General features: G+C 40.0%; 1 protein-coding gene across 1 annotated transcript in view; it reads left to right on the forward strand.

Annotated features, from left to right (window-relative positions):
- LOC113025906 (tyrosine-protein kinase JAK2-like) overlaps nucleotides 1–20,053 on the forward strand; it is a 39,021-nt gene that overhangs the window by 16,645 nt on the left and 2,323 nt on the right. The window contains exons 3-22 of the mRNA XM_026174148.2: nucleotides 1,712–1,835; nucleotides 1,959–2,079; nucleotides 3,598–3,743; nucleotides 6,210–6,504; nucleotides 6,680–6,799; nucleotides 8,216–8,373; nucleotides 8,472–8,583; nucleotides 9,106–9,292; nucleotides 10,879–11,003; nucleotides 13,498–13,632; nucleotides 13,735–13,822; nucleotides 14,505–14,632; nucleotides 14,818–14,956; nucleotides 15,169–15,320; nucleotides 15,616–15,766; nucleotides 15,879–16,012; nucleotides 17,411–17,600; nucleotides 18,592–18,716; nucleotides 18,822–18,994; nucleotides 19,688–19,805. Of these exons, the coding sequence (XP_026029933.2) occupies nucleotides 1,712–1,835; nucleotides 1,959–2,079; nucleotides 3,598–3,743; nucleotides 6,210–6,504; nucleotides 6,680–6,799; nucleotides 8,216–8,373; nucleotides 8,472–8,583; nucleotides 9,106–9,292; nucleotides 10,879–11,003; nucleotides 13,498–13,632; nucleotides 13,735–13,822; nucleotides 14,505–14,632; nucleotides 14,818–14,956; nucleotides 15,169–15,320; nucleotides 15,616–15,766; nucleotides 15,879–16,012; nucleotides 17,411–17,600; nucleotides 18,592–18,716; nucleotides 18,822–18,994; nucleotides 19,688–19,805 (2,921 nt within the window). The remainder of the gene's footprint in view (nucleotides 1–1,711; nucleotides 1,836–1,958; nucleotides 2,080–3,597; nucleotides 3,744–6,209; nucleotides 6,505–6,679; nucleotides 6,800–8,215; nucleotides 8,374–8,471; nucleotides 8,584–9,105; nucleotides 9,293–10,878; nucleotides 11,004–13,497; nucleotides 13,633–13,734; nucleotides 13,823–14,504; nucleotides 14,633–14,817; nucleotides 14,957–15,168; nucleotides 15,321–15,615; nucleotides 15,767–15,878; nucleotides 16,013–17,410; nucleotides 17,601–18,591; nucleotides 18,717–18,821; nucleotides 18,995–19,687; nucleotides 19,806–20,053) is intronic.

Here is a 20,053-nt window from a genome sequence, read left to right on the forward strand (position 1 = left end):
CGTGGCTGGCAAGAAAGGGTATAAAAGAAGAAAAACTAATGACATGGCCACCTTGTTCACCTGATCTGAACCCCATTGAGAACCTGTGGTCCATCATCAAATGTGAGATTTACAAGGAGGGAAAACAGTACACCTCTCTGAACAGTGTCTGGGCGGCTGTGGTTGCTGCTGCACGCAATGTTGATGGTGAACAGATCAAAACACTGACAGAATCCATAGATGGCAGGCTTTTGAGTGTCCTTGCAAAGAAAGGTGGCTATATTGGTCGCTGATTTGTTTTTGTTTTGTTTTTGAATGTCAGAAATGTATATTTGTGAATGTGGAGATGTTATATTGGTTTCACTGGTAAAAATAAATAATTGAAATGGGTATATATTTGTTTTTTGTTGAGTTGCCTAATAATTATGCACAGTAATAGTCACCTGCACACACAGATATCCCCCTAAAATAGCTAAAACTAAAAACAAACTAAAAACTACTTCCACAAACATTCAGCTTTGATATTAATGAGTTTTTTGGGTTCATTGAGAACATGGTTGTTGTTCAATAATAAAATTATTCCTCAAAAATACAACTTGCCTAATAATTCTGCACTCCCTGTAGTTGGATGTGACAAAATACAGTATTGTACCAAATACAGTATTATTCTCTTAATATTTTGCTTCCATTGTGCCAGATTTGTTCTAATTTGTATTGACGTTTTGAGCAATACCTTGCCAAGCTTTCTGAAGGTCTTTCTGAGGTTTTCTTTGGACACTGGTGTCTTTCAGAGGAAGGTTTTCTTTTTCTTTTCTTTTTTTTTAAAAGACACTTAACACTGACCTGTGAATCATTCAAGCATAAAAAAAGCACCGAAGGAATGAACAAGTATTTGATCTACACATAGCAGGCAACTTACCAACAAAACAGAGCCTGCACTTCAACATCATCGAAGCAGTATAAGATCGTCTTGACAGAGATTTGGACAATAGGCAACCAACATCCAAAGAAAAGCTTTAGATTTCCTTGAAGAGGCCGGGAGAAATATTCTTGACGAATGCTTATAAACATTAAAAGAAAGTCTAAGAGTCATAGTAGTCATACTAAATACTGACCTTATTCGAGCTTTTTAGAATTTTACAAACTATATACTCTATTTCCATGTATATATATATATACACATGTTTCAACAAATTAATTTCACCATTTCCTACAAAAATATAAATACATGACGGGTTATCAAGCATTTTACGTAATACTGTACAAATGCTTATTACTACGGATGTATATGAAGTCGTCCATCCATTGTTAGCCTATATACATCATCATCATTATCATCAGACTTCTAGCACACAGGGACTTTCGATGTGGGGGGAAGCATATCGACCAGCGGTAACTGAAGATACACTACACGAGAATATTTGGTTGTTGTTGAGCATGTTAATGCAGTTGTTTGCAGGCTGCAGTGATGCCACAAAGCATCCTGCATGTGCGAAAAAAATTCTAAATATCAGCAGTTTGTTTAGTGAAATTGTTTTTTATATTTACGAACTGGTTATTGATGTGTGCAATTAAGTGTTTACTGAAGTGACCTTTAAATAGGGGATGATGTTAGACACTGTAGGACGAAGTGATTGGAAGATAGCTGCTAACGGAGTAAAACTAACAGCACCTTAAACATTTAAATGACTTAATTAATTTAAAACAATATGTATATTTATTCTTTTTCCAGGGATTGGTCCAGTGTACTGCAGCTTGTTTGGCCTAATGAGGGAAAGTGACCGAACATGGTTCGCCCCAAATCATGTCTTTAAAGTGGACCACTCATCCTGTGAGAAACTGCACTTCAGAATCAGGTAGACAGTTATACTTTTTAGTTTTTTTTTCTGATTTCCTTAATCTGTTTCAGATTTTTCAAACTTTTTTTTCTTCTCTTTTTCTCTTTTCTCTTCTTTTCCATGATCACCCCTCTTGTCCAGATACTATTTTCCTGGCTGGTACAACAGCAGCAATTTATCATACGCACATCGCTATGGTTTCTCTAAAGGGATGGAAAGCCCTGTGATGGATGACTGTGTCATGGCATACCAGTTTTTTCAGGTTAGTCTTAACGCTTTATACCTCATAAAGAACAGTAAGACGTCATTTTGTTTTTGTAGCGCCATAGAGTCTGCAGAGTCTGTTTAATGCCTTCACCCTTTCTTTATCGTCTGCGCATGTGGTTTCTTTCTCTTTTTTTTTAGCACTGTTGGGTGGGAGATAAAATGTGCTTGTTTCTCTGTCTCTCTGACTGGCTGCCAGTCTGTCTGTCATGTCAGCCCATTCTTTGGTACAAATTAAGAAAACAGGAAGTGGGGTAGTGAGAGTGCTCAAGAAGCACAAAATGGGGAACAGGTCCAGGTTCTTTTTGTTTATGTGTATGCATGCACACAAATGTTTTTGTGTGCATGTTTTTAAAATAGCTTCTGACTTTTTTTTTTATCTTGTCATGTTTGTGCTAACCTCACTTGAAGACACTGTCTGTTGAGTTTTGTTTTCATCACCATTGCCACATTGCCACCCCGAGCTGTGTGGCAAAACAGACGGGTTTGTTTTGGTGGACTTCTGCAAGAGTTCAGCCACGTAGTAGTTTGCTGATGAAATAATGGATAAAAAGAGTTGTGCATTAAAGTTGTGCATTTTCTGTCAATGCACAACTTTAATGCAGGCTTATGGAGGCTGCCCCTCCATAATCCTGCTTATGGAGGGGCAGCCTCTTCTTTATATTAACATTAAAATAGCTGTTCTCCTTAAAAGATGCCGTATTTTTCGGACCATAAAGCGCACCGGATTATAAGGCACACTGTCGATGAACGGGTCTGTTGTCATACAAAAGGCGCATTTAGCGAAACAAAACAGTCAAAAGTCAAACTTTACTCGACTCATCCTTCTTGCTTCCTCCACTTCCGTAACATTTATTCAGTAATGTTGAATTCACTTGCAGCTCCTCTATTCCCAGGTTGTTGCAGTATATTAATGACTAACCTCGTATTGCGGATGGATTATCTCAGCTGTTCTCCTGACTCAAGTTTGGTCCCTTTAGACCCTTTCCTGCCAAATGATTGCATTTGTCCCTAACCATTGGGAACCCTCACCTGTCTTCATTTATTTTTTATGTATGTTTATATATATTTATGTACGTTTTAATTCTTTTAGAAATCTCTCAGTCAGAACATGGTATATCATGTTTACGTGGAAACTAGCGAGCTAACTTCCTGGACCCATATTACTCTGCGAGGCTCCTGACTACGGTAGCCATAATGCTACCATCAAGTGGTGTGGCATTGTAGCTTACCGAAGTCGTACTAAAACGATTTTTGAGCGCTGTGTACCACTTAAAATCGGTTCGAGGTCAGTAAGCACAACCAGAATTCATATATAAGGCGCACCGGATTATAAGGTGCACTGCCGATTTTTGAGAAAATTAAAGGATTTTAAGTGCGCCTTATAGTGCGGAAAATACGGTACTTTCTGTTTACCCTGCTGCTCCTAATCTGATTAATTTTTAGCTTTAGTCATATTTACTTTTTTCTTTGTGTATTATTCATCAGTTTCCTTTTGTTCATTTTCTTTTGCCAGTGGCGTAGTGACTTTCTGAATGGCTGGGTTGATATTCCAGTTAGCCATGAAGCGCAGGAGGAGTGCCTGGGCATGGCTGTGCTGGACATGATGAGGCTCGCCAAAGAGAGCGGGCAATCAGCAGTGGACATCTACAATGACAAAAGGTAGCTTGCCGTCTGTTTCTTATTTTCCAATCTGCTCAAAAAAAAATAAATTAGGAAACAATATCTTAGCAGTCTTTTATAGTTTTACTTACCTAATACCTATTAAGACTTCCTGGATTGTTTTTTTAGGGCCTGAGGACACGAAGTGTGAATGCCCTGTTGTATCTGCTCCATTTATCATTATTATTATTATTATTTCATGTCTTTGATCACCTTTTTCAGATCTTTCATGAAATTTGGCACATTTTGCAATATTTGACTGGTCACAGTGTTACCTAGTGGGAACAGGAAATGTCATGTTTTACTGCTTCAAGGCAGTTGACCCCAGAAACCCCAGGAAGCCCTGAAGGAGTTGGTTTTAGGCTCAACTGAAAAAAGAGTTTTCATCAAAGGGCGTGACCCTGGGGTGGCATAGGGAATTTCGATGTTTTGTCATGAAGGATGAAATTGCTCTAACTCAAAGACATCTAAACTAATCTTCTGCAAAAAAAATTCCTAAACATTTAAACTTGGATCCTGTAGATCTGGCAATGTGTGAAGGAAAAGCCTTTCCTTGAGTGTTGCAGATAATGATATAATCAAGCTGTGTTAAGAAATAGAATCATAAAAAAGGAAATGGAAATGAAAATGGGAAAATGTCCTGTAAAATGAAAAAATACTATCCACTGGAGTGGAGTGGATTTTTTTCCAAGTTGCTTAAGGTTTTAGACATTGTGGGGCTTTAGGGGTTAACTTGCCTCTGCAACATTGCATGGAAGCTGGCAACAGTGTCCTTGGATTGGCAAACTACGGTGGTGCTTTTTAGGCTGTGCTCCACCTAAAGGTTTATCACACCCCGTACCTGGCCAGAACCAGCCCGCCAGAGCCAACCTGAGGAAGGGCATCAAACAGGCCAAGGAGGCCTACAAGAGGTGGATAGAAGTAAGGAAGGATAGAGGGCTTCCTCACAGGCAACAACCTCTGCCAGGTATAGAGAGGCATCCAAGCCCTCACGAACTTTAAAGGCCAGAGCCCCCCAACCCCCGACAGCAGCTTCAAAGTTGCAGAGGAGTTCAACACCTTCTTTGCCTGGTTTGATTCTTGTGGTGCTGCGTTCCCGGTCCTTACTGTACGCCCGGTAAACACATGACTGTACACCAACCCAAACAACCAACGTCATGGTCAAGTATGAACCACCATAGTCGGTCTCATCTCTGATGGAGATGAGACAGCGTACAGGGTTGAGGTAGAGAACTTGTCCTGCTGGTGCTCAGAAACCTGAAGCTGAACGTCCTCAAACAAAAGAACTCAAAATAGACTTCAGGAGGCACAGACAGGTCCACTCCACTCTTATTATAAACAGAGAACAGGTGAAATCTGTCTCCACCTACAGGCTTCTGGGCACCCACATCTCAACTGATCTCACCTGGACTCACACACTGGTAAAGAAGGCCTAACAGCAGCTGCACTTCCTCCGTGTCCTGAGAAATAATAACCATGACCGAAAGCTGCTGCTGGCCTTTTACAGCTCCTCATAGGAGATTGTGCTCTCCTATTGTCTGGGTGTTTGGCATGCAGGGGCCACAACTGATTTTAATTAACACGGGCCCCAAAAAAGTGTTGGTTGCCCTCTGCCACCTTCGTCCTAGTCATGGGACACAGGACTGGGCCATCATCATCTTAAGGATAATCAAGGATTGTTGGTAGTTCGCTCAACTCAATTGGTGGACTTAGAGAAGGCATTCGAAGGTGTTCCTTGTGGTATCCTATCCAGATTTCTTAACAAGTATGGGTTGTTGGGTCTGTTGCTGTATGCTGTTCACTGTTACTGTAGTGAGAGCTTGCTTAACATTGCTGGCAATAATTCAGACTAATTCCCTGGTGGTATTGAACTGCCAGGGCTGCTTTTTATCACTAATTGTGTCCATAATCATAAACAGCCAAAGAGAATGTGAGGTAAGGTTCAGTGATCTGGTGAGCTGCTTAGGTCATTAGACTAGAATGTGCAACAGGAAAAAAGACCTTGGTTACACCCAGAACTTCCTGGAAAGAATCAGAATCAGAATCAGAATCAGAATCAGAATGGGTTTATTGCCAGATGTTGAGGTTTACAACATTAGGAAATTGCTGCGGTGCTTCAGTGCAGGTTATATATCTAGGCTAGCGTTCCACTAGAAGACCTGGAATAGGTGGTTGGGGAGACTGATCAACGCATGCTTAGACCTGTGGCCTTGCAACCCTTGTGGAAAACTGTAAAATAGGGCTGGATATCGTCACTGATTTCTAGAATCGATTCTGATTCACAAGGTCCTGAAACGATTCGATCCACAATTCGATTCAATTCGATTTAAATCTGGGGAATTTTGCAATATCTATATATATATAAATATATACATACATATATATTTCTGCCTAACTAATCATTAGGATGAATTATTTGTAAAGATTTTAGACAGATCCTCCTGAATGACCTCTCTGTTCTTTTAGCTACAAGTCCTTCCTCCCAGTGTCCATGCGAAGCCGCATCCAGGAATATAACATTTTGACTCGGAAGAGAATCCGCTATCGCTTCAGGAAGTTCATCCAGCAGTTCAGTGAGTGCAAGGCCACTGTGTGTAACCTCAAGCTCAAATACTTAATGAGCCTTGAGATGCTGTTGCCCTCTCTCTACTCCGAGCACTTCCAAGTCACAGACACCTCCTCAAATGAGGTTACCATCATTGTCATGGGAAATAAGGGCATCCAGTGGTCTAAAGGGAAAGAGGAGGACAGAGCAGAGGAGGTGAGAACAAATATATTACAAGTGTGTTGTTGTCATGGGTGTGTCCTATCACTGGTGCTTGTGTGCATTGATTTAAAAAAAAAAAGAATACAAATAACAATTTTTAACTGCTCGTGTGTGTGTGTGTGTGTGTGTGTGTGTGTGTGTGTGTGTGTGTGTGTGTGTGTGTGTGTAGGAGCTGCAGACATACTGTGATTTTCCAGAGGTGATTGACATCAGTATCAAACAAGGCAATAAGGAAGGATCTGCAGAGAGCCGCATAGTTACACTCACCAAACAGGATAACCAGATCATGGTATAGTAAACACGTCTGCTGTGTTATTGGTCATTCTCTGCTGTTACTGAGAAATTTTAATTACAGTTCACTTTGGTTTAAAACTATTTAACTTTCAGTCATGTCTGTTAACCATGTTGCAACATATGTTCTTTATTCATTTGAATGAAGTATTTAAGGATATGAAGATAAATCGTTTCAATGGGGCCAACATGACTTGAACACATTATCCTCCTCCAGATGCCCCACATAATGAAACCATGCCACTACCAGAAATCTTAGGAGCTGACACAACAGACCAACAACTAGCTAAACATAACATCTAAACACACAAGCTAATTTGGATTTAGTTAAGAAAATGTGGAATTAAATTAAATGCAATGAAGCAGGATCCCCACACCCTAAGATAATACAGAGAAACTCCAGCAATCAAACATCCATCTATGAGCAAGCGCTTGGTTCCAGGGCGAAGGAAATACTCCCTTTTAACAGGAAGAAACCTCCAGCAAAACCAGGCTCATGGAGGGGCAGCCATCTGCTCCGACCTGTTAGGGGTGAGAGAAACAGGACAAAAGAAACACTGTGGAAAAATAAATTGTTTTCCTACCAGTTTGAAGTTCATTCTGCATCTCCACATCAGTTTAACGACCTCAACATCAGTTCCAGTACCATGATAGATGCTCAGCAGTTCAATAGATATGCTCTGTGGATAAAAGTACATGTCTACTCCTCTTAATCTTTGAGTACAGGTATTTTTAGTTCAATTGATACAGGTGTATAAAATCAAGCACCTCACCATGCAGCCTGCCTTTACAAACATTTGTGAAAGAAAGATGGGCTATTCTAAAGAAGACACTGAATTCATAATAGGTATCACCGTTTCAAGAAAGCAGTTCCCGAAATTTCTTCTTTTTTCCTACAGTCAGCTGCAAATAGTATTACTGCAAAGTGGGAACTTTTAGAAACTCATTTACCAAGTGGCAGACTACATAAAGTTACATGGTGAGTCACCGAGTACTCAAAGCTCTGCTGACTCAATATCTTTAGAGTTCCAGACCTCCTGTGACATTAACGGCAGCATAAACACTGCACCGGGAGCTTTGTGGCATGGGTTTTCATGGCGGAGCAGCTCCTGCAGGTGTAATGTACTTATATTTACTTAAATTATTTAGTAAATATAGTGTATGTATTCAGACAGTTGAATGAACGCTTAGTACTGGCAGCAGATAACAGGCACGTGTCACCAGTGGCAGCCATCATGGATCAAGATGGTAGCAGTATCAACTTGGAGACTCTGGGCTGAACTCTCACAACTAAATGATGTTAGGTTGTCCTCATTTGCTCGTGTATAAGATACTTTGTTGCTTCCAGCACGAGAAAATAAGTAAAATCCTGCATCTGTATTTCTGTATGCCTCTGCATTGACTCACAATGAAGGAGCTGGAATTTCGCTCGCTCTCAGTGGCCGTGTCATTCGTGTCACTGATCGATGGATACTACAGGCTGGTGGCCGATGCCCATCATTACCTGTGCAAAGAATTAGCGCCGCCACGGCTTCTGGAGTGCATTCAGAGCTACTGCCACGGCCCTGTGTCGTAAGTATCACACGCATGCATATCATGCATCACGTCCCACATGCACAGTCATGGACAGATGAAATCAGCAAAAAACATTCTGTCCCTTTTGATCGCAGGATGGAATTTACGGTCAGTAAATTGCGGCGCTCCGGTAACCATCAAGGCCTGTACATGCTTCGCTGCAGCCCCAGGGATTATGATAAATACTTCATGTCTTTTGTGGTGGGGGTAAGTAGTGTTAATGTTTGTGGGGAACACTCGATTTCCCACATTACTGCTATGCAATGTAACTCGCTTCTTCAGCTTATGACTGCATACATCCAAGCAGATATAAAATATGAAGTAAGATGTTTAAAGTCACTACGATGAAATTGCACAGCTGTTTCTCAAAGTAAACCATGTCCACTGGTTTTCAAAAACCGGAAACACACCTATCTGCACATGATTTTGATCACATTTTCAGCCACTAGAGGGAGCAATAAGGTTTGGTATCTACTTGCTGCAGGCGGTCTATATCTCCCAGCAGGTCACCATACTGTGACTTACTGGATGTGTGTTCTGTGTTTGACTTTAAGTGTAACTTAGACTGTTTCAAGTTTGTGTAACTGAGGGAGGATTAAAACAAGTAAAAATGACCAGTTTTCAGACCGTGTATGGCTGACTGAAACGGCAGTAAGGAAGGGACACAAGGAGCATCCTTTGTAACATTCAGCACAACTCAGCTGTGGAAACTTTTCTTTTGATTTTCAGTATGAAACGATGGTGGACTATAAGCACTGTCAGATCACAAAGACGGAGTCAGGAGAGTACATTCTAAGTGGAGCCAAGAGGAGCTTTGGTTCACTCAGGGAACTTCTGAATTGCTACCAGAAGGAGGCGCTCCGCACTGATGGGTACACATTTCAGCTGATCAGGTGCTGCCCACCCAGCCACAAAGGTCAGTGTTCACATCCAGAACATGTATGTGATGAAAACGAAAATGAAAACGTGAAATACAAGCTATTTTCTCATTTCAGAATTGAAGGCACAGTAAAATGCATTTCCACATGCTTTGAGTTTTTTAAAAAATAAAAGCATTTTAACATTTAATGAAGCTATGAAAACAGTGAGCAGCGTGCGTTGTTTAGCTGTGAAACATTAGATGACAGTGATAAAATCAGCAAATAAAATGTGGTTTTCCAGTATACTCAAACTTGTAAATTGTCATGGTCGCTGTGTGGCAGGCAGGATGAGGACCCAAAATGCAAACTCACGGACTCAGGGGATAAACTCAAAATGCAGCTTTATTGCTGACAGGTGACAAACGAAAGCAGTGATACCAAAGCAATACAAAACTAAACTAAACTACACTGGGAAAAGCTAATTGTAACATATACCAGAAGACACGGGGAGAACCACACACAGCATGAGGGAGAACGCGACGCTGAACAGAGGGAGACGCAGACAGAAATACACAGAGGGTTAACGAGGAAAGTGGGAACACACGGGGAACACAGCTGACACAGATAACCATAACGAGACAGGGCGGGGTGAACATAACACTGACGGGAGACGGGCAGAGTCAAACAGGAAGTACGGAGGTTCAGACAGGAGGAGAGAGAGCACGGGGAAAACACAGACATAACGGGCTGGGGAAACATGGAATAAAACATAAGGAGAGACGAGGGCTCACAGATACACAGAGGGGCACACAGGGGGTAAAAGCCACGAAGGGAAAACACTTAGGGAACAACACAACAGGGCAACTCAGGAAACATGGCCTAAATAGGGAACAAAATACAAACATACAAGAAAACTAAGAATACTGGGCCAACATGGCCCAGGACCATGACATAAATCCTGTTTCAGTGGCACTGATGAATCCTATGTTAGCACTCCACAGAATTTCTGGGCACTTTTATGTCACTGTTATTTTAATTTTGTAACTGTTTATTGTTTACTGTTATTTTGTAACTGTTTATGTGTGAAATCCTTTGTGTCCCTGCTGCAGTCAATTAATCATCTTAAAGCTTCTGCTTTTATTAGATACTTTAAAAACATCTTAAGAAAATGTGTTTATTGGTGCATGTGATTAGACTATAAGCCAAAGAAGAGATCATACAAAGGTACTGTGTTGGTGTTACGAAGAAATGGTTACTGATAGTATGGTATCAATAATGATTTAGCTTTGCATGCATATAAGAAAAGAAATTAATGACATTTTTATTGGAACAAAAATAAGTTTTTATCGCCTCATAAAAAACAAAACAAAACATATGTGTGTGGAGAAGTTAGAGATGAAAGCTAATGATTCAGTAAACTATTCCAGGTTTTTAGGTACCAAAACTTTGATTTATGGTTTATGGTGAAAAATATAAAAACACACAACATAAAGTTTCATATCCACGATAAGAATTCTGAATGTAATAATCCAGGTTTATAATTGCTGATCAAATTCAATATTTAACAGTGTGAGTCATCAGTGTCATTGTCTAGTTTTGGTCAGGTGTAGTGTGAACCTTGTTAATCTCTACCTTTCTTCAGATAAGTCCAACCTGCTAGTGTGTAGAAGCAATCAAGGGGCCGAGATGCCCATATCTCCCACGCTCCACAAACACAACATCAGCCAGATGGTCTTTCACAAGATTCGAAAGGAGGATCTCATCATCGTAAGTAAACCTTCTCTGGCTCCTAACTTCAGCCTCTCCTTTGACATGAAAACGCCAGGATTGCACATGCTGTTTCTCAAACACACTGGAAATACCAAACAGTGTTGAAAGTCCTCTTTTCTTTCTCCTGAAGAGATATAATTTAGATTTAAGACTTCTGAACAAGGCAAGGCAAGTTTATTTGTATAGCACAATTCAACAACAAGGTGATTCAAAGTGCTTTACAGAGACATTAGAAACAAGAACAAATAAAAAGCATGATTTAAAATTGATTAAAACAAGCAAATAAACTAACTAACTAATTAACAAACAAACAAACAAACAACAGTATATAAAATCAAAACAGATAAAATCAGAACAGTAGATAAAATCAGTAGTTAAATGTAAGTTTTGAAATTTAAGCTTAAAGTGTGGATTTGGTGCTTTATTCAAATGCAGCTGAGAACAGGTGAGTCTTCAACCTGGATTTAAATAAACTGAGTGTTTCAGCTGATCTGAGGCTTTCTGGGAGTTTGTTCCAGATATAAGGAGCATAAAAGCTGAATGCAGCTTCTCCGTGTCTGGTTCTGACTCTGGGAACTGATAAAAGACCGGATCCAGATGACCTGAGGGATCTGGATGGTTCATACTGGGTCAGGAGGTCACTGATGTATTTTGGTCCTAAACCATTCAGAGCTTTATAGGCCAGCATCAGAACTTTAAAGTCTATCCTCTGACGGACAGGCAGCCAGTGTAAGGACCTCAGAGCTGGACTGATGTGGTCCACTTTTTTGGTCTTAGTGAGGACTCGAGCAGCAGAGTTCTGAATGAGCTGTAGTTGTCTGACTGATTTTTTAGGTAGACCTGTAAAGATGCTGTTACAGTAATCAAGCCTACTAAAGATGAATGCATGGACTAGTTTTTCCAGGTCCTGTTGAGACGTCAGATCTTTTATCCTTGAAATATTCTTGAGGTGACAGTAAGCTGACTTTGTTATTGTCTTAATGTGTTTTTCTAAGTTTAGGTCTGCATCCATCACTACACCCAAATTTCTCGCCTGGTTTGTGGTTTTTAGATGTATAGATTGAAGTTCTCTGGTGACCTGTAATCGTTTTTCTTTGGCACCAAAGACTATTACCTCAGTTTTGTTTTTGTTTAGCTGGAGAAAATTGTGGCACAACCAGTCACTGATTTCCTCAATGCATTTACCAAGAGCCTGTACAGGGCCTCGGTCTCCTGGTGACATTGTGATATATATTTGTGTGTCATCTGCATAGCTGTGATAGTTTATTTTGTTGTTGTTTATAATCTCGTATTTTAAAGGCTGGAGCCTTTGTGAATGTAAACTTGAGTGAGAACACCAGAGGCAAGAGAACTGTTGTGGGATCCGCCAGGATGCTAGATACGGTTAACAAAAAGACTCAATCTGCTGTCTCTGTTTTTATTTTATTTGAGCATTTAAAGTTTTGTTGGACAGAACTGTCATAGGAAAACCTCACGACTACAGGCTGTTTATTTAGCCAAGCTTTAACTGTAGCTTGCCATCACCAGTGTGTGAATGGGTGGATGACTGGTTGTGTAAAGCGCTTTGGGGTCCTTAGGGACTAGAAAAGCGCTATATAAATACAGGCCATTTACCATTTTACCATTTAACACTCCTCCTGCAGTATTGTGCTTGTGTTTGTGCTGATGTGCTGGGCAGTGCATTTGATTAGCAGCACCTGACTGCTAACCTCTTATTTCCTATGAAACTAAGTTGTGTGCTTAGTTTTTAGGGCTGTATAAACTGAATGTATTTTTTGACTTTCTGATTTGCACTTGATGTTTTTATTAAGTTAGTTAAGAGCTTTGCTAGCAGACCGCTTGAAACCCCAAAAGATTACTCTATCTTTCATTACAGAAGAAAAATATTATGTTCTGACAATTTGCCTGGAAATGATAAGGCCTGATGATATTGCCAGTATATCTGATCTTCAATAAATCGGATCCAGGTGGTCGATAACGTTTAACTGCCTGGGTCACAGCTCAGCCAGACGAACATAATATTTCATTTAGTTCCCAGGATGAATGTGTGGAGGCTTGGAAATGTATTGATATAGTTCGTGACTCTTCACTTCAGAGAATCCAGAAGATCTCAGCTTTAACTACGAATAAAAAAAGGCAGGAGTAAAGATTTGGATAAACATCTGTGGCAACTTTGAGTTTTCATTAAGAAATGCTAAAGGAATTGGCTCTGATGGATGTTAAAAGTCAAAGTTTGTCATCTTTTTTGTTTCATGCGTCTTACTTTGGATGATAAACTATGTATTTGTCTGTAGTTTTGAGAATACTGCTCTAAACAAAAAACCCTGCATTTCGCTGTATAGGCTGTTTTGGTTGCATGACTGTATGACTCCTGCTATTCAAGCTAATATATTTTGAGGAGTTTATGAGGAGAGGACATTGCCTAGGGAACTGTTTAGAGTCAACTAAACAATGTGGTTTTTTTCAATAAACCAATAAAACTGTGTTTCAGAAAGAGAGTCTGGGTCAAGGAACGTTCACCAAGATCTTTTGCGGTGTGAGGAAGGAGCTTGGAGACTATGGGGAGACACATCAGATGGACGTTGTTATTAAGATTCTGGACAAGGCACATCGCAGCTATTCAGAGGTTAGCTTCTTAAGGAAGAATTTAGGTGACTGTTAATCTTATTGATTACTCATGTTCATGGACTCAAATTTAAATTCTCTTCTCTCATTTTTTCCCTTGCAGTCATTTTTTGAAGCTGCAAGCATAATGAGCCAGCTCTCCCACAAACACTTACTTCTCACTTATGGCGTGTGTGTTTGTGCAGATGAAAGTAAGTGTACAACACAAGCACAACCTTTACTGGATGGTTTAAGATATTTAAGATGTAGACAAAATGAGCAGCAACACACTAATTATACCAGTCATGTGGTAGGTCCACGAGGAATAGGCTCCCAAAATAGAAAAAGAGACCATTCACACATTAAACGAGCACCAAATAATGTCAAACTGTGTTCCTGTGGGCAGCTGAGACGATCAAACAGAGAGGGCAGAAGGTTTCTGACCCTTCGTTCAGACTGGATTAAGCCCTTGGGATCAACAGGTCACTAAGGGGCCACTGTAGTCTTTAAAGCAGCACACACGTGAAGTAGTGTATCTGGGAGCTGTTGTCAAAGTCTTTCTTCTTTTACATGTAATGGATGCAAAAAGTCAAGTGTGTGCATGTGGGCTGAGGGAAGTGTTTAAGTGAAGAAATGTCCGTTCAGTTTTATGAAATATATATAAACACCCCAAAATCACTACAAGAGGTAATCTCTGAGAATTTTACATGGTAACAGGGGAAGACTTCTGGGTAAGCACATGTGTATTACTACTCAACACAATCTTCAGTGAACCACAAACTGGTTAATTTAGTGCTTCATTTCATAGAGCTTTGTTGAAAAGATTTTCTTCATGGATAGAAGTAAATAAACAGATGAGTAAGTGAAACGATCTAATCTCAATCTCCCGGTCAGACATGATGGTGCAGGAGTACGGTAAATTTGGTTCACTGGACACTTACCTGAAGAAGAACAAAGGCTGTGTTAACATCACCTGGAAGCTGGAAGTGGCCAAACAGCTGTCCTGGGCTATGCACTATCTGGTAAGACTTACCAACTTAATGCTGTGTGACCCATACAGATTTCTTTTTAAATGTAAAGATTATGGACACATTTACACATTTTGAAATGAAGGGAAAAAAGAAACCAACATGGAAATGAACCTTTCATTGGGACTTTCCTAATGCTACGTTGATATTTATGTTGTCCCTATTGTAACTGAACACAGGAGGATAAAAACGTCATTCATGGGAATGTTTGTGCCAAGAATGTCCTTCTGATTCGAGAGGAGGATCGGAAAACAGGCAGTCTTCCATTCATCAAGCTCAGTGACCCCGGTATCAGCATCACCGTGCTGCCCAGAGAAGGTGAGAACGCCGACATCGCGGTCCCGAGGCTTGCACCTCACACCTGTGTGATGTTGGAATGATGTTCACTGCATGGTTTTTCCTTGGTGTGATTGTCAGAGATACCTACGAGGACATAATTTAGTCACCTTTTGCTTCCCTTTTCTTCATCTTTGGTCTGCATTTCCAACATTTAGTATTTTCCTGCATCTCTTTACATGTCTGACCTGCAGTGCTAGTGGAGCGTATCCCATGGGTGCCTCCTGAGTGCATTGAAAACCCTCAAAACCTGAGTTTAGCTACAGACAAGTGGAGCTTTGGGACCACGCTTTGGGAGATCTGCAGCGGAGGAGACAAACCTCTCAGCACACTGGACAGCTCAAAGGTCCAAAAAAACCAAACATGCATTGATACATTTTGTAAAATATTTAACTTTGGTTTTGAGACATAATTAGATAAACGGGTTCATTAGAGCGGCTTAGATTTGAACTAATTAGCTGTACAGATGTGAGGCTGGTCAGTCTGTTACAAAAAAGATACATTTATATTCCTGAACATGTGAAACTCACTAATTTCTTTTGTGAAAAGACAGGTTTAAAATGTTAAACTTTTAAAAACATGTCTTCTTTTCCAAGACAAGAACAATCAGGTACTTAATTTTGTTCTTTCCTGTTCTGTAGAAAAACTTGTTCTATGAGGACAGACACCAGCTGCCGGCTCCTAAATGGACAGAGCTGGCCAATCTGATAAACAGCTGTATGGACTATGAGCCTTTACACCGGCCCTCCTTCAGAACAATAATCCGAGATCTCAACAGTCTCTTCACACCAGGTAGGAACATGAATGGAGTCATGTGTGTCAGAGAAAGACCACCATGCATCACTCCAGCACGCTCGTTATTTCACCCAGATGTTGTTGAAAGTGACACGGCCGTTTGTTGCAGACTATGAGCTGCTGGTGGAGAGTGACATGGTGCCCAACAGAGCACGAGGCTTCGGCTTCCCGTGGGCCTCTGAGAACCAAGATCCGTCACAGTTCGAGGAGCGGCACCTCATTTTTCTCAAGCAGCTGGGCAAAGTGAGACATGCTCTATGTACACATCACTTATTTTTAGAGTTTGACTACTGTAATTTCTGCACTATAAGGCTCACTTAAAGTCCTTTAATTTTCTTAAAAATTGGCAGTGCGCCTTATGTGTGAATTCTGGTTGTGCTTACTGACCTCAAACCGATTTTTTGTGGTACACAGTGCGCAGAAATCTGTCAAAAATCTATTAGTACAACTTTTTTTATTTTTTATTTTTGTTAGTCCTTTATTTATCCAGGTAAAAAAAATCTCATTGAGATTAAAAATCTCAGTTCCAAGAGAGACCTAGCATCATGGCAAAAAAAGTCAAAATACACATACCACATAAATATATAACATTTAAAACAAATACAATATCCCATACCAACATCCCAACTTTGTTAAGCCATGAAGGCGCACGGCTTAATGGCTTGCCGGAGCATTACGGCTACCGTAGTCAGGAGTCTCGTAGAGTAATCTGGGTCCAAAACTCCGTCCCTTCAGGTCCCAAAGTCAAACGAACACTGCGGCATCACTGAGAGTTAAACACTGTCTAAATTCTTTCATCTTTAATAAAATGATCACCTGAGGTGTAACGATTAAGTTTAACATCAAGGCATCCATGAAAACAGAATTTATTAAATTTAATGGCGTTAGAAGTTAGCAGGATGTTAGCTCACTAGTTTCCACCTAAATATGATATAGCATGTTCTGACTGAGATTTCTGAAAGAATTAAAAGGTACAGCTCTGCTATCACTTCCAACATAAATGAAGACAGGAAACTAAACAGCAGTAACTTTTGTAGGGTTACTGAAATTGGACTAGCTGGTATATAATGATGTGCTACGTGATCACTAGCGACACAGCTATGTTAGCATAACATAAACACAGTGAAGCTAGAGGATGAATGCTAACTTTTTTCCACTCGATAAAAGCTAACTTGAGGATTCCTGATGGTTAGCGACAAATGCAATCGCATGGCATGATGCTATAAACGGACCAAACTTCAGTCAGGAGAACAACAGAGATTATCCATCCGCAATACGAGGTTAGTCATTAATATACTGCAACAACATGGGAATAGAGCAGCTGCGAGAGAATTCAACATTACTGAATCAATGGTACAGAAGTGGAGGAAGCAAGAAGAATGAGTTGAGTGAAGTTTGACTTACCTGACTGAAAAATACAGTAACTTTTTCATGTCATTAGAAATGTAATGTATATAAACAAAATCATTTCTAAACAGCTTTTATAGTCAATTATTATTTTTCCACCGGCTCATCATTTCCTTGTTTCCATTGGTGAAGATCCAAAAATACTATTATGTGCTAATTATTTATCATAAATGGAAATGATAGCATTTCTCTTTTAAAATGTGTTTTTCTTGTCTGTTTCATCTCACACTTCAGGGGAACTTTGGCAGTGTGGAGATGTGCAGGTACGACCCGCTGCAGGACAGCACAGGGGAGGTGGTGGCTGTGAAGAAACTCCAGCACAGTACAGCTGAGCACCTCAGGGACTTTGAGCGGGAAATTGAGATCCTTAAATCACTTCAGCATGAAAACATTGTCAAATACAAGGGAGTGTGCTACAGTGCAGGTATGAGCACATTGTTTGATCTCTATGGTGCTGTGAAACATTAAGTAACCACTTTCTGATTTCTTAGATTTTATTCGTCACACTTAAATGTTTCAGATCATCCAACAAATGTAAATATTAGACAAAGATAACCGTGCACTCTTGGAGTAATTTTGATAAGTATGGCAGTCCTGGCGAGGTCCACCACTGATCCATTTCAACATCGATAGACGTCAGTGGTTTTGTTTCGTAGCTGTTTTTAAGGGACGTGTTGCTTTTTGAGCTGTTTCAGCCAACCTCAATTCATCTTCTCAGTGTTCCAAAAGATGTGGTTATTTAATTAATTAATAAATATTTCCACACAGGACCTGGTACTGTTGGATAGCTTTTCTTCCATAATCATTGAAATCATTATTTAAAAGCTGCTTTTTGTCTTTACTCAGGTTATTGTTGTGTAATATCAAAAAGTGTTTGATCATGTGGTTTTTTAAGTTTGACAAATATTGTAGGCAAAAACTTAAAGAAATCAGCCGTGTGCTTTTTCACATTACTGTGCACTTGAACTTGTATTGCTCGTCATCTCCTATGACTTGGATAAACTGGATTACAGTAAAAACATTAAATGCTGTTGGTCCTATTTCAGCTTATAATTAAAGTTAGTAAATGTTGCTGTTTTGGTATAAAATATTGTTTCTTTTGTATATTTATGTTATGTAATTTTCCTTAATAATGTCAAGACGAGAGATTCACTTTTTTCTTTTTTTTCTCTTTTATTTAATGCAAACTTCCGTGAGCTGCTTGTTTCTTGATTTAATATTCCCACCCCGGCACATTTTCTAATGCATTATGCTGTTTTCCACACATTTGCTGCCTGGGGCGTCAGTGACCATGCCCAATGAAACAAATAAATCTGAATTAGCTCAGAAAACCCACTTTAGGCGAGGCCTCCGCTCCACCGCTCACATCGTATTCTCTTTCTCTAGTAGCGAACTCAACTCCCTTTTTTCTGCAGGACGAAGAAACCTACGGTTGATCATGGAATATCTCCCCTATGGCAGTTTGAGAGATTATCTCATCAAACACAAGGACAGATTTGATTCCAAGAAACTGTTGCACTACGCGTCACAGATTTGCAAGGTAACACAGTGCTATACAGAGATTCTTGCAAAACGCTTCTTCACAGTTCTTCTCGGAGCTGCTGCAAAATATATGCATTTGGTGTAACACATGAATTCCTTCCAGGGAATGGACTACCTTGGCACTAAGCGTTACATTCACAGAGATCTGGCCACAAGAAATATTCTGGTGGAGAGCGAGATGAGGGTTAAGATCGGTGACTTTGGTCTGACCAAGGTGCTTCCTCAGGACAAAGACTACTACACTGTCAGAGAGCCTGGGGAAAGCCCCATCTTCTGGTGAGGACCACGCTTAATCCTATCTTAATATCTTTTGCTTTTACTAGCTGTTACTTCCTTTCTTTAAATACTCTAACAGTTGTGAGATTTAAAAATTCGCAATTAAGTAAAATCATGATCCACACGGAGGCAAAGATTAGAACTCGTTTTTATGCATCCACTTTAAATGGTCTTCAGTCAGAACTTCATCTCCGTTTGATTGCGTTTAATAGACAGCTGTGTTTTTAAAAAATGTTTTTATGGATGTGACTTTCCGATCTGCCTTAATTGAACATAGTTTTTTTCCCGATAACTACCAGCTGGGGGCGACGCAGAATCAAGTCTGATTGTATAGAACTCTATGAGAAAACAACACTACTGCTCCTCCTGTATGACCTCAATAAACATTTTGCTCGTGGTTTAATGGTCTTTATTTAAAGTTTAACATCATATTGTGATATTAACTTTGGAAATTAACTGGAGTAAAAGACAAGATCAGAGAATCTCTATGGTTTGGCTACTTTTTGATTGGTTTGAGCTTTTGATTTGAGCCTGCAGTGTCCTCGGTTTCTGTTTCTAGCAACATCAAGTTGAGGCTTTAAATTTGGTATAATGGCTTTAAATTTGGTATAATGTCCGTCTTTTATATGCAATCTGTGTATGGATTGCGTTATATATATGCTTGAGTCTTGAATGTGCTGCGGTGTCTTGCAGGTACGCTCCTGAGTCGCTGACAGAGAGCAAGTTCTCTGTGGCTTCAGACGTCTGGAGTTTTGGGGTCGTCCTCTATGAACTCTTCACTTACAGCGACAAGAACTGCAGCCCACCAGTGGTACTGTGTTTTTTTTTCTAGTTCTGCTAAGTGTTTCCCTCATTTTACTTTTAATTTCTTGGTCACTTGTCTCAATTGCTCAGTTGATTTGGAAAACAACTCTGTAATTAGGCTGCAGCGTGGCTTAAAGAATCAGTTGATTGAGCACTCCTCTCTGCGTGATGTACTCAAAAACAGGAACCACTTCATTTTTCTTTCATGTTATTTGAAACATACTGCTTCTTCTTAACCAGACCAAATGAATTTTC

Source organism: Astatotilapia calliptera, chromosome 7, assembly GCF_964374335.1.
Source record: "Astatotilapia calliptera chromosome 7, fAstCal68.1, whole genome shotgun sequence".
NCBI classification, from domain to species: domain Eukaryota; kingdom Metazoa; phylum Chordata; class Actinopteri; order Cichliformes; family Cichlidae; genus Astatotilapia; species Astatotilapia calliptera.